Source organism: Diaphorina citri, unplaced genomic scaffold (genome assembly GCF_000475195.1).
Source record: "Diaphorina citri unplaced genomic scaffold, Diaci psyllid genome assembly version 1.1 scaffold738, whole genome shotgun sequence".
Lineage (NCBI taxonomy): Eukaryota > Metazoa > Arthropoda > Insecta > Hemiptera > Psyllidae > Diaphorina > Diaphorina citri.
Genome location: NW_007378171.1, coordinates 23,840 through 41,868, shown reverse-complemented (window position 1 = coordinate 41,868; position 18,029 = coordinate 23,840). Strand labels below are relative to the sequence as shown.

General features: G+C 37.8%; 3 protein-coding genes and 1 long non-coding RNA gene across 5 annotated transcripts; 2 read left to right on the top strand and 2 right to left on the bottom strand.

Annotated features, from left to right (window-relative positions):
- Positions 1 to 1,615: 1,615 nt before the first annotated feature.
- LOC113468444 lies at positions 1,616 to 2,334 on the bottom strand. The gene is made up of 2 exons (XR_003392195.1): positions 2,111 to 2,334; positions 1,616 to 1,664 (listed from the first exon to the last, which is right to left on the bottom strand). It is a non-coding gene; the product is annotated as an uncharacterized LOC113468444 (long non-coding RNA).
- Positions 2,335 to 9,200: 6,866 nt separating this feature from the next.
- LOC103511668 lies at positions 9,201 to 10,253 on the top strand. The gene is made up of 4 exons (XM_017445073.2): positions 9,201 to 9,336; positions 9,588 to 9,726; positions 9,995 to 10,008; positions 10,179 to 10,253. The coding sequence occupies exons 1-4, from the start codon at positions 9,214 to 9,216 to the stop codon at positions 10,251 to 10,253; spliced, it is 351 nt and encodes a 116-aa protein (XP_017300562.1). The 5' UTR covers positions 9,201 to 9,213.
- An 858-nt stretch (positions 10,254 to 11,111) lies between these two features.
- LOC103511667 (stAR-related lipid transfer protein 7, mitochondrial) lies at positions 11,112 to 11,977 on the bottom strand. The gene is made up of 2 exons (XM_017445072.1): positions 11,828 to 11,977; positions 11,112 to 11,384 (listed from the first exon to the last, which is right to left on the bottom strand). The coding sequence occupies exons 1-2, from the start codon at positions 11,975 to 11,977 to the stop codon at positions 11,112 to 11,114; spliced, it is 423 nt and encodes a 140-aa protein (XP_017300561.1).
- A 229-nt stretch (positions 11,978 to 12,206) lies between these two features.
- On the top strand, positions 12,207 to 15,663 carry LOC103511658. 2 transcript variants are annotated; one of them, XM_026825362.1, is made up of 5 exons: positions 12,207 to 12,363; positions 13,500 to 13,706; positions 14,012 to 14,119; positions 14,556 to 14,665; positions 14,857 to 15,663. In XM_026825362.1, exons 1-5 carry the CDS (start codon positions 12,244 to 12,246, stop codon positions 15,098 to 15,100), a joined length of 789 nt encoding a protein of 262 aa, XP_026681163.1. In that variant the 5' UTR covers positions 12,207 to 12,243; the 3' UTR covers positions 15,101 to 15,663. The 2 variants fall into 2 exon arrangements, with proteins under 2 accessions (XP_026681163.1, XP_026681162.1); XM_026825361.1 differs by lacking the exon at positions 12,207 to 12,363 and adding an exon at positions 13,027 to 13,183.
- The last annotated feature ends 2,366 nt before the right edge of the window (positions 15,664 to 18,029 follow it).

The window sequence follows — 18,029 nt, the reverse complement described above, 5'->3', positions numbered from 1 at the left end:
GCCATTGTTCTTCAATATTTCAACCCGGGCCTCGACAGCTGGGCATCGGAATTTGTCACCCTCATCACCATTTTTATTCAACGGGCCTTCGTAGTACAACTGTTCATATTGATACAGGTAGAAGGGCGGAAAGTTTGACTATTTCGTATCTAAATCAACTCAAGCACACTCTCCTTAGACAATTTAGACATGTATTTTGAGCTTAAGTGATAGACCAAAAATACGCACATACGATAATGGACAAAAAGGACTTTCAGAAATAAGCAATTTATGAAATACTATTTCAAACTCGATGTTATTAATGGTATAATCTATTAGATAGGGATTTTTTTTAGTGTAAAAGCTCATAACTTTACATTTTTCGATATTTAACTCCATAAGATTTTCCCGGCACCAGGAATGCAAGCGATGGATTACCTCCTGTAACACCTGAGCATCCGCCAAAACTTATTGGTATGGGGTTCAAATTGAATTGGTCCCAAGGGCAAAGAAAACCTAGACCCTTGACAAAAGGTGTGTGCCTGAAGGCATATGATGTGTTCCAATGCACTTGACCCCAGGTTAGTTAACATAATTATTATAAAGTTTTTCTTACCTACATCATGTCTAATAGTTCTGTGAACTGTAGACCTCACTCAAGGCAAGGAAAACCTAGACCCTTGACAAAAGGTGTGTGCCTGAAGGCATATGATGTGTTCCAATTCACTTGACCCCAGGTTAGTTAACATAATTATTATAAAGTTTTTCTTACCTACATCATGTCTAATAGTTCTGTGAACTGTAGACCTCACTCAAACTCAAACCCTTTTGCCAGGCTGAGATGAATGTATGATGTATTAATGCAATTATTCACATGTATGGAAATAGGTTCATAGGAAAGAAGGTATTTTGCCAGGCTGAGATGAATGTATGATGTATTAATGCAATTATTCACATGTATGGAAATAGGTTCATAGGAAAGAAGGTAGGTAGATTGGTAGATACGTACGTACGTACGTGCTACGTAATAAAGAGGACAGAGAACAGGTTTTATTATTTTACAATCCCTCAAAAGATTTAAAGAATGTTTGACCTTTTTCCTCAGTCTTGGTTTTCGCTCTGGTGAGTCTACACAAAATAAATTCGTTCCAATGTTCTATTTTCAAAGTGATCTTTCCTTCATGATCATAGAGTGGGTGACTACAGCAGGTGTTGGTATAGTATTCAGGATATGTAATTTTAAAACGGGAGCGCTGTTGTAGCAACAGCTCATTGTTTTCATTGAATAGGAATACACTGAAGGCACGGTGAAGTGGAATGTTATTATTCACAACTGTGTGACAATCTTTCTTTGAGGCATAACCAACAACTTTATCATTTTCATTGACTAGTAAGCAGTTCTCTTTGAATAGCTGTTCCTGAGTGGGGTCCAAGGAAATGTTTATGGGAGATGACTTTTTCTCCTGAGTATGGAATGATTGAGCACAGCCATAGACTGCAGTATGACATCCAAATGATGAGTTCAGTAATTTAGTAATACATTGTGTTGAGAAGCACTTTGGGATTGCATGGGATGTTGCTAATTTAGTTGTAATATTTGGAAGCAGTTTACTCAGCAGTTGAATCACCATTTTTGCTTAGTTATTTCAGTACCTACAGGTTATATCTTCACAAAATAAATAGAGCTAGAATAGAAACAAATTAACATCAAATTAAAAAAATAAACAAACTTGTTAGATCTGAATGGCAGAGTTCTTGTTTTTTTTTTTTTAATATATAACCATTTATTTATAAACATACATAAACACAAATCATCTCAATATAAATAAGTAATACATATGGCTTACTCTTTACCCATGGAGCAATTTAAAATATTAAATGCTCTGTATTTATTTAAATGAATTTCATGTCATGGGAAATCTCACTTTATATAAGGGGAAATCCCATTTCAATATCTCTGGCAGTAATGAAATTCAAAGGACCACACCCATCATCAAGGATTGGCCCTCCAGTCTAAGGAATACCAGACTAGAGAAGCTGTTCACAAGACTCAGGATTGGTTACACTTGGTTGACATTTCCAGTAATTGCTGGACATTGGCCAAATACCCTCTGTATAAAAAATAACTTACCTCAGGAACGAGTGATGAGTATTCTCCTAATCACTTTTGTATATAGTGATAACAATAGGTACCTATACCATACCTAAAATAATTTGTGAATCCACAATACTGTCCACATCTTTGTTTACAGGACCCAATGTTCTTTGACCTCTCTAATCCTTATTCCAAAATTAGAATCAGTTTATCAGAAATCATTACTACTTGCTGCACCAACACTTCAAACTTCAATGTTTTCAAAAATCTAAAATTTGAAAACTCCCGCTTTTAAATTCAAGATAAGAGCACAGAGAAAAAAAAAGTTCTCTGTGGTCACTAGTCGTATTTTTTTAAAGAAGAATTAAAAAACAAGCGTATTTTTTTATTTAAATTTCCCCTACTTTCAACTTTAGAGGGGAAGTCCGCGTGCCCATTTTGAGGTTATCTTATGTTATCTGGAAAAAAAAAACGGATATGGTGAAGGTGAAATGTGAAGTCGAAGTCTCCACTCTCCAAGGTCCAAGCACCAGTCAGCAGTCACCAGTCTTTTACCTTAATTAAGATTTATACAAAAGCACATCAGCTGTAACAGTCCAAATACAAACTACCAGTGAAAGAGAATGATAAAGTGATGCCCAGTTGAGTTGATTGACACTGAAAAGATACCCCACTACCAGTTTGATACAGGTAAGAAGCAAGAAGTAAATTTGGAAAAACCACTCGAGTTCTTTCCACTACATCTACATATATGTACAATATTGGGCTTGAACTGAAGAACTATTCATTAAATGAAGAAGGTACAGTACAGACCATGGTCAAAAGTTGTTCCGATAAGTATACCAGTAACAGTCCAAATACAAACTACCAGTGAAAGAGAATGATAAAGTGATGCCCAGTTGAGTTGATTGACACTGAAAAGATACCCCACTACACTACCAGTTTGATACAGGTAAGAAGCAAGAAGTAAATTTGGAAAAACCACTCAAGTTCTTTCCACTACATATATGTCCAATGGGCTTGAACTGAAGAACTATTCATTAAATGAAGAAGGTACAGTACAGACCATGGTCAAAAGTTGTTCCGATAAGCATATACCAGTTGATAAAATTACATTGCAGTTTGAAATTCAAGTTTCATTCCTTAGATTAGGTTGGTGCTGGTGCTGCTGATACACAGTGGAATTAAGGTACTTTGGCATTATTACCCATAAAAATTCACAGGCTTCCTGAGTATACCAGTTGATAAAATTACATTGCAGTTTGAAATTCAAGTTTTATTCCTTAGGTTAGGTTGGTGCTGGTGCACAAACTACCAGTGAAAGAGAATGATAAAGTGATGCCCAGTTGAGTTGATTGACACTGAAAAGATACCCCACTACCAGTTTGATACAGTAAGAAGCAAGAAGTAAATTTGGAAAAACCACTCAAGTTCTTTCCACTACATATATGTCCAATATTGGTCTTCAACTGAAGAACTATTCATTAAATGAAGAAGGTACAGTACAGACCACGGTCAAAAGTTGTTTCGATAAATATACCACCACTCAAACCCTTTTGCCAGGCTGAGATGAATGTATGATGTATTAATGCAATTATTCACATGTATGGAAATAGGTTCATAGGAAAGAATACGTACGTACGTGCTACGTAATAAAGAGGACAGAGAACAGGTTTCATTATTTTACAATCCCTCAAAAGATTTAAAGAATGGTTGACCTTTTTCAAAACAATAGATTTACCAAGAATTGGGATAGAAGGAACTCAAGGGTATACAAGGGTCATAAATGCGGCAATTTATCTATTTCTTTCAATCAAAATTGGACGTGGGACACCAAATTTCAAGGATCGACGTGTCTTGATTCAAGGAAGATGTGTACCAAATTTCATCATAATCGGACCAGGCAATCGGGAGTTATAGCGGAACACAAATTCAAACAAATAAACAAACGAACAAACATCTAAACCATCAATGCAAAACGGTCGAGTTAAAACATAGAACCCACTATCGTTCGGTTAATAACGATCTTTTCCCCCTTCATCTCGGTCCAGGCCAAGTACAAGAGAATGAACAAGTATTTACTCTGGCACAAGTACAGCTATTCGAATGAAGAGAGAGACAAGCTATGGAATCCAGCCCTGAACGATTTGGAAGTATCCAAAAACTTACTGACGAAAAAATCCGAAGGTACATACCTATAATAATTTCCGTTTTTGGATTTTTTTTTTTTTTTTTTAATATATAAGTAACCATTTATTTATAAACATACATAAACACAAATCATCTCAATATAAATAAGTAATACATATGGCTTACTCTTCACCCATGGAGCAATTTAAAATATTAAATGCTCTGTATTTATTTAAATGAATTTCATGTCAGGGGAAATCTCAATTTGTATAAGGGGAAATCCCATTTCAATATCTCTGGCAGTAATGAAATTCAAAGGACCACACCCATCATCAAGGATTGGCCCTCCAGCCTAAGGAATACCAGACTAAAGAAGCTGTTCACAAGACTCAGGATTGGTTACACTTTGTTGACATTTCCAGTAATTGCTGGACATTGGCCAAATACTCTCTGTATAAAAAATAACTTACCTGACTTACCTCAGGAACGAGAGATGAGTATTCTCCTAATCACTTGTATATAGTGATAACAATAGGTACCTATACCATACCTAAAATAATTTGTGAATCCACAATACTGTCCACATCTTTGTTTACAGGACCCAATGTTCTTTGACCTCTCTAATCCTTATTCCAAAATTAGAATCAGTTTATCAGAAATCATTACTACTTGCTGCACCAACACTTCAATGTTTTCAAAAATCTAAAATTTGAAAACTCCCGCTTTTAAATTCAAGATAAGAGCACAGAGAAAAAAAAAAGTTCTCTGTGGTCACTAGTCGTATTTTTTTAAGAAGAATTAAAAAACAAGCGTATTTTTTTATTTAAATTTCCCCTACTTTCAACTTTAGAGGGGAAGTCCGCGTGCCCATTTTGAGGTTATCTTCATATCTTGAAAAAAAAAACGGATTCTCCAAACACCAGTCAGCACGTCAGCAGTCACCAGTCTTTTACCTTAATTAAGATTTATACAAGGGGATGGGAGCATTACTCTGCCAGCTGTGGAAAGTTATGGGCTCTACGGTGTGATCTAGGCCACTTTCCAGATACAGCACCTGAAATATGATAGAATGAAATTAAAGACATAGTACATACTCTACCTTTGTCCTCCAAGGATAGGACTAAAAAGTTCCTTTTTGATATACCAGGAGTATCATCATCAATTGCTTGTAGCCCATAATGAGGCTACTACTCTGTTGCTGACGGCGATGGATGATACCATCCTGGTGACGTCAGACAAGGATTTGGCTGTGAGGTAACTTTTTATCCGAAGACTGAAATCAGTGGATTTATTCAAAAAGAATAGAATAAACCTAGTACCCTAGTATCCAGTAGTTTTAAAACCTACGCATCAAGGTTGGATTTTTTCTTACCCGAACAACGTATTGGCCCTTGACCTTATGGATTCAAAAATGGGAAAATAGTCATCCTCGTTAGCTTGGAGAGTAGCGTTCGGAATTTCGGATGTATTGACCATGTAAGAGAGACAAAATCGAGGTATCTGGAGAAGGACAAATTCTTTAATGATTCTTGGAAACATCATAACTACGAACATTAAACAGACAAAGCTTAAGCCAGCTTAGTTAGCCTGGACATTAGCGCGTCTGCCTTGTAAGCGCTAGGTCGCGGGTGTGATTCCCACCCAGGGCGAACTTTATCCTAAATAAATAAGGTTCGTTCTCGGACTTCTTCGAATGGCTGGCTTTCTCCAATCCTGCCCACCTTTCTTTAATTTCAGACGATAAGACCTCCGTTCTCACTCTATAAAATCACTAGATTTTTTTCTTCTTATTTTTTTTGTCCTTAGATATCTGAATTTCATTCTGGACAAGGAGCAATGTCCTGTTCAGATGAATTTGGCGAAACTCCAGGCAAACCTGTGCCCACTGGACAAATTCTTTCCTATGAACCTATTTCCATACATGTGAATAATTGCATTAATACATCATACATTCATCTCAGCCTGGCAAAAGGGTTTGAGTGAGGTCACAGTTCATGAGTTCACAGAACTATTAGACATGATGTAGGTAAGAAAAACTTCATAATAATTCTGTTAACTAACCTGGGGTCAAGTGAATTGGAACACATCATATGCCTTCAGGCACACACCTTTTGTCAAGGGTCTAGGTTTTCCTTGCCCTTGGGACCAATTCAATTTGAACCCCATACCAATAAGTTTGAAATAGTATTTCATAAATTGCTTATTTCTGAAAGTCCTTTTTGTCCATTATCGTATGTGAGTATTTTTTGTCTATCACCTAAGCTCAAAATACATGTCTAAATTGTCTAAGGAGAGTGTGCTTGAGTTGATTTAGATACGAAATAGTCAAACTAGTCAAACTTTCCGCCACTTCTACCTGAATCAATATGAACAGTTGTACGATGAAGGCCCGTTGAATAAAAATGGTGATGAGGGTGACAAATTCCGATGCCCAGCTGTCGAGGCCCGGGTTGAAATATTGAAGAACAATGTAATAGTCGAAAAACATATGCAACGATCCCAAGACCAAACAGAGATGAACCAAGTAGATCGGGAGGTTGACCTTCTTTGTGAACGACTTGGAGTGATTGTGCTTTGACTGTGGCAGGAACGGTTTTAGAAATCTGAGAAAAAAAGATACCTAATACTTTTAGGAGCTCATATTATGCAACGATCCCAACATCAAACAGAGATGAACCAAGTAGATCGGGAGGTTGACCTTCTTTGTGAACGACTTGGAGTGATTGTGCTTCGACTGTGGCAGGAACGGTTTTAGAAATCTGAGAAAAAAAGATACCTAATACTTTTAGGAGCTCATACGATGTACAATTGCGGTGTAAGAGCCAGTGAGCTTGATTAATAAAGATTTTTTTTCATTTGACAGAGGGAACTGTAACTGCTATGGTCTTATCGTCCCGAAATCGGAGAGAGAAGGAAGACAGGATAGGAGAAAGTCAGCCATTCCGAGAACGAACATTATCCCATCAGGATAAAATCCGCCTCGGGCGGGAATCGAACCCGCGGCCTAACGCTTACAAGGCAGACGCACTACCAACTAAGCTAACTAGGCTGGCCTAATAAAGATTCAGTCTTGATACAAAGCTACTAAAATAATTTTGTATCTACAAGGTACACAATACTTTAAACCTAGAATCCTATTGAAAAATAATAATAATGCCAGCTTATATAGCTTTTGGAGGGTACGTAGTACGCCTGCCTTGTAAGAGCTAGGGGCTAGGGTTTAATTCCCGCCCGGAGAGAACTTTATTTAAGGTTGTTCTCGGTTCAGCTGGCTTTCTCCTATCCTGTCCTCCTTCTCTCTTCGATTTCGGGATGATAAGACCTTCGTGGATGCAGTTCCCTCTAACAAACCTCTTCACAAAAAGAAGAAGATAATGTTGTGGGTTTGATTCCCGCCCGAAGCCATAATAATAATAATAATAATAATAATAATAATAATAATAATAATAATAATAATAATAATAATAATAATAATAATAATAATAATAATGCCAGCTTAGATAGCTTTTGGAGGGTAGTACGCCTGCCTTGTAAGATAGGAGACTTTGTCCTAAACAGGTAAGGTACGAACCTTACCTGCTCGGAACGACTGGCTTTCTCCTATATTTTCATTCTCTGTTCGATTTCGGGATCAAAAGACCTTCGCTGTTTCGTTGTTCCCTCTATCAAATCTCTAAAAAAATCTACCAGAACTCACTTTTTCTCCATGGCCAGTACTTGATCCACGTGTACCATCAACTTGTTGACTTTGGCAAACTTCTTCATCTTGCTGGCAGCATTCAAAGCGAAGAATATGACCGAAGCTGCGTTACAAGCGCTGTGCAGTTTGTTCAGGAGAACCATTGTGGTGGGCATATCGTAGAGAAATGATTGCTGGATGGCCTGGTAGAACGCGGTAACCATACACCTGGAAAATACGTCAAAGATCAAGCGTGTCGGAAGGAGCCAGCCGTTCCGAGAACGAACCTTATCTATTTAGGATAAAATTCGCCCCGGGCAGGAATCGAACCCGCGACCTAGTGCTTTCAAGGCAGACGCGCTCCCCTTCAATCTAAGGTAGCATTCTCAGAGATTAACTTGGTAGATTCGGTACACACTTTGACGAGACTGTACACCCGACTGGTCAATTTTCTAAAAGGAAAATACACTTCTACTTACACAGTAAATTGTTGAAACAGTTTTACGCCAGAAACAGCAAACATGATCGAGAATTTCGATTTTACGTCTCACTTGAGGGTTGAGGTAAGACCTAAACCTATGTGATCAGTGAAAAACCTCACATGATTTTTTCCACTGGGGTTTTTATTCGATACAAAACGAGATCAACATTTTATTCCACAGTGTACCTAGTAGTGGAGAAAACACACTTTCACCTTAGAAGATAAGCACGAGGTTTGGAAAGAAAATTCACTTTATCCACTGGAAAATAGGAAAAATCAGGAAAATGTCATGGAATTTCAAAATGAAGTGAATAAAAGGCGGGGTACAAAATTGATTTCTAATCTTTTTTGGGGTGGGATGGATTTTTGTTTATTTTTTTGCGGGCACTTGATTGATTTTGAAAGGAACGACTTGGCGGGGTCTTTTTTATGCCACGAAGTGGTATTTTTTGGGGGGAAATCATACTTGAATTGAATCACGCGATGTTGAAGGCCAAAGATGTCTTTCTTCTGGGTGAAGGAGAATGAAGATCCCCTTTTAAATTCACATCAGTGAGGAAGAAATTGCAAGATGGAATTTTGTGAAACTCCAATTTGAAACTTGTCTACTGTTTAGGTGCATTTTCCTTTCGGGAAACTTTTGGAAAGCGAACCGGTTCCCTCTTGGAAACTACCTCCCGGTTCGGCGCCTGTACTAAACCATTGGCTTCGTTTCCGAAAGTTTTTCGAGAGGAAAATACACCTTTTCGTAGTGAAATGCCCTTCATCCAGGTTCCCCACTTAGACAGGTTCGACTGTACTTAATATTGTGATGAACTTTCCTTTTTTAGGTCAATAAATGATCCAGTAATGAAAGGTGCATGGACTCATATTGTGCAGCATGTTCGTCCAAAACAAGAAGTACAACAAATTAACAGGCTGATTGCCAATTATGAATATCAAAAATCAAATCCTGGCCATGGCCCAATTGAGGTAAAATCTTTCCAAATATAAATATGCAGTCCTTTATGATGAGAATGGCTAGAAACATGTTACCTAGATGACATAAAATGGACAATATTGGTTCATAGATCTTTTTTTTTTTTTTAGGTGCCTACTGAATTCCGTATTATAGACTTATACTTTTTTATAAGTCTGGGGCAAAATTTAACTCACATTTTTTACTGTCTCCTTTTCCTTCTTTCCACTCTTTTTTTACCTATCTTATAACTTGTGATTTCCAGGTTTCTCTTCACAAACCAGAAGATGTCATTTTACACAAGAAGAGAGAGAAGCTCAAACAAATTCTGGAACAGAAGAGAAAGGAGGAGGCTTTGTTAGATGAAGAAATAAAGCTGGCCCAGAAACAGTTGGAAGAAAAAAGTGAGTATATCTATCTATAACTAATAGTGTTTATTTGGTCAAATAAAACAATGTAGAATAGAATATACTTCATTTATACTGCTAGGATGAGAAATGAGACTGAAAAGTCCCTTTACCCTCGCAGTCTGTAGAATGTAGAGTAACTTGGAAATATGTTGGACTTTTTAAGTTCATAAATTCAGATACCTAGTTATGTACTGATCAATTGTTTGTAAAAAGAGATTATCTGAAACTGATACATACATCATTTACATGTTCCATGTTCTAGGAAACACTGAATTAGCAACTTTCCCTGTCGCGTATAATATCTCTAGTAGCGCGGTCAAACTTTCTTGACTTGGCGGGGCGGAGCGCTACCGCGCTCCTTAATTGGAGTTTCACAAAATTCCATCTTGCAATTTCTTCCTCACTAATGTAAATTTAAAAGGGGATCTTCATTCTCCTTCACCCAGAAGAAAGACATCTTTGGCCTTCAACATCGCGTGATTCAATTCAAGTATTATTTGACAATTTCACGTTTCCGTTAATGCTAGCACTAAGAAGAATAGAACATGTAGAAAATACTGTTCTTGAGCATGTGAATTTAAAAGGGGATCTTCATTCTCCTTCACCCAGAAGAAAGACATCTTTGGCCTTCAACATCGCGTGATTCAATTCAAGTATGATTTTACAATTTCACGTTTCCGTTAATGCTAGCACTAAGAAGAATAGAACATGTAGAAAATACTGTTCTTGAGAATCTGATAGTAAGATCGAGGAGGCGGGGATGGGTTGTGCTTGGCAGGTTTGCTATTGATTCCAGGACTAGCGGCGTTGGGAGCAACTGGTCCTGCTTTGGGGTCTGGTTGATCAGTAGGACTAGAATTCAGATTATTTTTGGGGAATGTGTTGTTGGAAGAAGAAGGGCTGTGCGATTTTCGTTCCGACGGACGAGCCAGCCAAATTAACATGGCTAGAGCTAGAGACCATCACCCCGGTGTATAGCAGATACAAAAAGACATCTTTTCTTTATTCTGCTATCGCCATTCGGCGAAAGCTAAAGCCGCTACAACAACAACAACAACAACAACAACAACCTGTTAGTAAATATTTATGAACCGTCTCACATTGAGTAAAGCTTTGTTATGAGAACAAAAGGCTCAAAGGCATTAACAAAGGGAACTCTTTCCTTCCACATAAGTACTTTTAAAAGACATTCTTGTCACTTGAGCGATGGTAAAGTAAAAATAATGTTTTTTTTTTTTTTTCCTGATTAACGAGCATATTCAAGAACCAATTAGCGTAATATGCGTGCGCTCTGTTCGAAAAAGAATGTGTGTGACGGTGCCTGAACAACCATGTGCTTAAAAAAAAAAAAAAAACAAGACGACAAAGAAGATCCAACACTAACCTGTAAACGTAAGCCATGATGAGATATAGGCTGGCATCCGAATACCCGGGTTATCAAAGTAAGTGATGACGAACTCCAAACCTGGTTTATCAAAATCAGTGGTGGGCTTGATCACCATGTAAGACCAGAACTCTTTGACTCGATGTTTTCCAGACTTGGGCGGACAATTCGAATGGTTTGTACTCTGATTGATAATGGTGATGACTTTTCTTGTCTCGTCCACTTTACACCTTCGTAGGAACACATAGTCTCGATTCGTAAAGAATCTCTAAAATAAGAACAAGAGGACGAAGAAAAAATGGATTTAATTTGTTTGTAAATAACCAAGACAGTTCACAATTTTTTCAACATTAATCTTACTGTTATAAGTCAGCCTAGTTACCTTGGAAGGTAGTGTGCCTGCCTTTTAAGTGCTAGGTCATAAGTTCGCATCCCGACCAAGGCGAACTTTATCCTAAACAGATAAGGTTCGTTCTTGGAATGAATGGATTTTTTTCCCATCCTGTCCTCTGTGCCTGCCTTTTAAGTGCTAGGTCATAAGTTCGCATCCCGACCAAGGCGAACTTTATCCTAAACAGATAAGGTTCGTTCTTGGAATAAATGGATTTTTTTCCCATCCTGTCCTTCTTTGGTCTTCAATTTCAAGACAATATAAGACCTCCATTGTTACAACATGTTACAGTTCCCACTATCAAACCATGATAAACTTACAGGAAATCTCAGCTCCCAATAGACAACATCTGTCTCAGTTTTGGGATCTCGTTCTAAAATTTTCAGTTCAATGGCTGTCTGATCCCACTCCTTTCTGAAGTCTACATTGATTTGTACTTGAAGGAAATCTTCGGCTGTTTTACCTACCATGCTGGCACCGGTCGCTGTGCGCATTTATATGTCATAGCTACTCATTTTCCTCACGAGGCTGAGTGGGCCCCGCAACACGGAATCAATCATTTGCATGATACAAATTTCTTGACCCCGCCGGGAATCGAACCCGGGTATCCCGCGTGCAAGGCGAGCGCAGTGACCACTACGCTATGGGAGCTGACTGTACCTACAAAATGTAAAAACTTCTATTTACTTTCAGAGTGGATGTCGATTTCTCACCCGTTGAGGCAGAACTTGATTCCATGAGATCAGAATTATCTCAAACTGAGGCCGAATATAAAAAGGCTGAAAGTATTCGGCAGGAACGTGATGACAAGGCTAAGGCCTTGCTTGAAGAAATAACTCAGCTGCTAATGAAAGATGTATGTATTATACACGTTATGAAGTCTATTTTTTTTATCTGCCCTGGGAATCGAACCTTAGCGCTTACTTACAAGGCAGATGCGCTACCCTCCAAGCAAACTAGACTGGGAAAGTCTAGGGTTACAAATCCGTGGCTATCACAAAAAAAAAAAATCTGTGCGTTCTGTTATTGGTCGCTTTTCATGTCTCTACAGCTCAAAGCCAAAAAACTTCACAACGCGCAGGCATACAAGCCTAATATAACATAGCATGTGATACCCATTGTCCTATACTGGGCGAGAATCGAATCCGCTACCTAGATAGTGCTTACAAAAAGATTTTTTATTAAAGTAAGTTCTTCGTTTCAGTTCAACGATTTGTTTTTGTTTTTATAAATTGATCACCTGCAAAATGTAAATGCAGTTTCTTTGTGTTATTATGTACGCTGGCACCGGTCGCTGTGCGCATTTATATGTCATAGCTACTCATTTTCCTCACGAGGCTGAGTGGGCCCCTACAGCCAGTCACGGAATCAATCATTTGCATGATACGAATTTCTTGACCCCGCCGGGAGTCGAACCCGGGTCTCCCGCGTGCAAGGCGAGCGCAGTGACCACTACGCCATGGATGCTGACTGTAAGTACCTACAAAATGTAAAAACTTCTATTTACTTTCAGAGTGGATGTCGATTTTTCACCCGTTGAGGCAGAACTTGATTCCATGAGATCAGAACTATCTCAAACTGCGGCTGAATATAAAAAGGCTGAAAGTATTCGGCAGGAACGTGATGACAAGATTAAGGCCTTGCTTGAAGAAATAACTCAGCTGCTAATGAAAGATGTATGTATTATACACGTTATGGAGTTTATTTTTTTTATCATTGTTTTTTTTTATCTGCCCTGGGAATCGAACCCTACTTACAAGGCAGACGCGCTACCCTCCAAGCTAACTAGACTGGGAAAGTCTAGGGTTACAAGTCCGTGGCTATCACAAAAAAAAAAATCTGTGCGTTCTGTCATTGGTCGCTTTTCACGTCTCCACAGCTCAAAGCCAAAAAACTTCACAACACGCAGGCATACAAGCCTATTATAACATAGCATGTGATACCCATTGTCCTATGAACTTGCCTTAATAACATGAAATCATTTTTCCCCAGGAATTGAACCAGGACATTGGAAAAATCAAAGCGGATCGAATTCGTGAAAGTATCGAACATGAATCTCTGCTATCTCAGTTGGAATATGTGCACAAATACCTGCAGGATATTGAAACCAATAATGATGCCGGGGAGGATGAGGGATCTACAGTGCATAACCTGAGTTCAGATCAGAAAACCGAAGTCAAAAATACAATCCAGATGATGGTGAGTAACATACCTTCATTAATTTCTTTTGTTGTATATGTAAGTATATACTTATTTTCCGTGAGTAATTTCCGTGCCCGAGTGGGTATCACACTAGACTTGCACGCCGGAGGTTCCGGGTTAGATTCCCGGCGGGATCGAAGTTTTTTCAGCTCTGCACTTGGAGTTTGGGGCACTCAGCCTCGTGAGGACAATTGAGTAGCTACTTTAATGGAGTAACGACCCGTGGCTGCATTACCAGAGTAAAAAGATTGATGATGGGAGTAGGTAGATGAGAATTTACGTTTATGTTCTATTTCTTGCAGGAAAGCTGCGCTAAAAATATTCGCGATCATGTCGCTCAATTTCAAAACTTGAATCAATTATTTGGCAAACTAAAGTCCTCACAAGACGAAAGCTTGAAACTGTTCGAGGCTAAAATACAATCCAGATGATGGTGAGTAACATACCTTCATTAATTTCTTTTGTTGTATATGTAAGTATATACTTATTTTCCGTGAGTAATCTCCGTGCCCGAGTGAGTATCACACTAGACTTGTACGCCGGAGGTTCCGGGTTAGATTCCCGGCGGGATCGAAGTTTTTTCAGCTCTGTACTTGGAGTTTGGGACACTCAGCCTCGTGAGGACAATTGAGTAGCTACTTTAATGGAGTAACGACTCGTGGCTGCATTACCAGAGTAAAAAGATTGATGATGGGAGTAGGTAGATGAGAATTTACGTTTATGTTCTATTTCTTACAGGAAAGCTGCGCTAAAAATATTCGCGATCATGTCGCTCAATTTCAAAACTTGAATCAATTATTTGGCAAACTCAAGTCCTCACAAGACGAAAGCTTGAAACTGTTCGAGGCTGATATTGACAAGTTGTCCTCGTTGAAAGTGCACGAATTCCGAAATAAACTCGTCCAGGTTCATTCATGGCTTGTGCAAATCTCCGATGAATACTACGCCAATAAAATGTGAGTATATAATTTCTAAAAACAATTACATGATTTAATTTTTTCAAGTTTCCAATTATTGATAAATTGATAGTACAACTGAGGTGAAATGAAAACACTATCTAGATGTAGAGGAAAATCTACAGAAACAAGGAGAGTTTATTAACAGGATGAAAGCTAACATTTTCTATACCTACATCTGAAATTTACAGAGACAACTTTCAAAAGGAAACGGGATCGGCGAACTTCAAGCAAATCCAGCGCTTGTTGTCAACGCTGAATGCGTTGAACGAAATACAACCGCTACCAGATGTTCGAGTGAACAGTTCGAACAAGAAACCCATCTCACCATGTCGCCTACCAGACAGTCTGAGTGATGAGGTTATGGACAATATGAATGCCAAACTACAGAAAGTCATGTCGATGTACGAGTCATTGATGTCAACACAGAAATAGTTCTACGTCCAGGGTGAGACATTTGCCAGGATTGTCTTTGAAGGTGTGTCCAAACATAATCGATCGAAGAGGTATAAGTAGTGCTTTATTTAGACTGTCAGCTTAGTTAGAACAAGTTGTTCATTTTATACCAACAGTTTAATAGAGCACCTCTTTAATGATGTAATTTTGTTCATAATAATAATATATAAATAAAAAACAAATTACACCTATAAAAAGAGGTGAATCTATGTTGTCGAGGTCGTGTGGATGGTTATTGATATCGGTCGATGGCTGGTCGACTATGTGTAGACACACCTAAGCAACCAAATGAGGCATATATGTAGATGTGTATTCCGGGGGAGATTATAGGTGTCGTCTGGTAATTTTCGGTACTTTGAACTTGGACCGATTTCGGGTTGTAGCAAAAACCACGGATTTGTACCAAATGCTACAACTTCGAGAAATGAGATTTTCGCATTTTTGCCACAATGAAAAAAGAGGCATCTAACTTGAGATTTCTGGAAATCCGAAATGAAATTTAGTTCGCAGATTTCATAAAGTATCTAATGATAATATTAATTAACAAATGTTACAATACATCACTATAGATTAGTCATGAGACCCAACTTCAGAACGACGTAATAATAAAATTGTATTACCTATCCAAGTATTATAAATATTATAATATACAGGTACCTATTAACTACCTGCTGTAAATTGATGGATAATATGGAGAATATCATGGATTGTATATGTGGTTTCTTAAAATCTCGATGGATGAGCGGACAATGCTATGAACTATCTTGGTGGATGTTGAATCTTTGACAGAACTCAATGAACCTTGGAGGAAGTAACTCAAAAGACTAAAAAACTTAAATTGTACTAAAATAATCTTGAGCATATACCTAAACCAGAATTTTTTAGAATTACCAATTTACCAATTAATTTGACATAGGTAACACCAAAAAATCTGTTAGGTAGTTGGCAAAATGTTTGTCAAAAAGTTCTTAACAGGGACTTCCACTCTATGAACCATCACAGATCCGAGATTGGTCACATTTAGCTCAAATATCAAATGCAGAATATTGTAGCTAAAAAGTAGGTAGGTATTTGGTGAGAAGGGGGATTTTCATAGTTGTCAAGACCAAAGATCCTGAGCATATAGATACTTACATGAAAGTTCTGCGAGGGTATGACAATTCATGTTGTTGAGAGAGGGATTCAGGATCAATGGCTGCAGGCATCGCTGGCACACAAAGCTTACACTTATCCGTTCCACCATGATTAAGTATCCTAGAAACAGTGTTAACAGTGGCAATTTCAGTAGTTTTTCTTATCAGATTTTGTTGAATCTTATCAATTTTCCTGGATTTATTTTTCTGGAATCTCGATTTTTTTTTTTTGTGTGAGAAGCCAGCCATGTGCAATGGACAAATGACGGCAACGTTTTCTTCTTGCCGTCCTAAAGATTATAAAACGCCTGATTATTGTTGAATACATGAAAAATATACTTTATGCAATTCATTTTTATTTTTATTCATCTGCATTTTTTGTCCTTTCATCAAGCGGATCGAATTCGTGAAAGTATCGAACATGAATCTCTGCTATCTCAGTTGGAATATGTGCACAAATACCTGCAGGATATTGAAACTAATAATGATGCCGGGGAGGATGAGGGATCTACAGTGCATAACCTGAGTTCAGATCAGAAAACGTTCTCAATTTTAAACATCACAAAAGCCTCATTTCAGAATAGACAATTTCTTGATTATACTACCAGCACAGGACTAAAAGAGAGAGAGAACCTATTTGTCCTCTGGTGAAAAACTATTGTCCTTTATAACATTGATAGATACCTACTGTATTAGGTGAAGGGTATCACACATCCTCTTTGAATTAAAACAAAAATCTTAATGTCTTTTAATGATTTACCTCTAATAGGTAGGTAACTAGTTAGAGGTAGATTAGTAAATTAATGAGACTACTGTAAAATTCGGCAATTAAATTTCAAAGTTCAAGAAGGCCATATCGTTTGTTCTAGACCTCGTTTAACGTAAGTCACTAAAGTTTGTCCTTATGTAATATGAATTTACGTCCTAAAACAATGTACAGTAAACATAGTACCTACTGTAAGAATTTACTACGTTATTTATCGCTGATAGTAAAATTCGTTTGCCTGATAACAACAGTTTCACAGACTTTTCACTCTTTTCAAAATAAGCTGAATCAAACTTTTGAAAATTTGACGAATGGATTATGAACTAGATGTAATTTTTATTCTCTTTTCTATTCTTTTTTTTCTCTCTTTCCTTTTCTAAATCTCGTCCACGCGGCAAGATCGTCTAGAAATTTCAGGATCTTGTGACCTTGGCCTCAGATGGCCTACCTGTCTATAATTATAATAATTAATATAGATCTACAAAACAAAAATAATATTCAAGATGACATTGATAGAGGCATAGAATAAATCAATGCATAAAAATAGGTATAATAGAAGATATCTTGCATCTTGATTACCGGAATAAAGTTAAAATAATAATTAAAAAATTGGCCTAGCTGATAGGTACCAGCAAGGTAGATATATAGTACATGTCTATAGATTAATGCTAAATATGTAGATACATACATATTTTAATTGAGTACTTTTCATGATCAATGAAAACCGAATAATAATACGGGGTGTCTAAGTTAATAGGTTCTCCTACACCTAATAGCTGTCAGATCTATCCATCTATCTATTAAAAGGTCATCAGACTCATCAAAGTATTGGGCAACCATCTGTCGAAAGTAGAAAAGATCGACCGTGCGTCGATCGACGAGGTGAATCTATGTTGTCGAGGCAGTGTGGACGGCTGGACGGTTCAGTCGACATCGATCGACGGCTGGTCGACTATGTTGTGTGGACATCACCTTAAGGCGAATAAGGTATCTGTTCACTGCTGGTCAA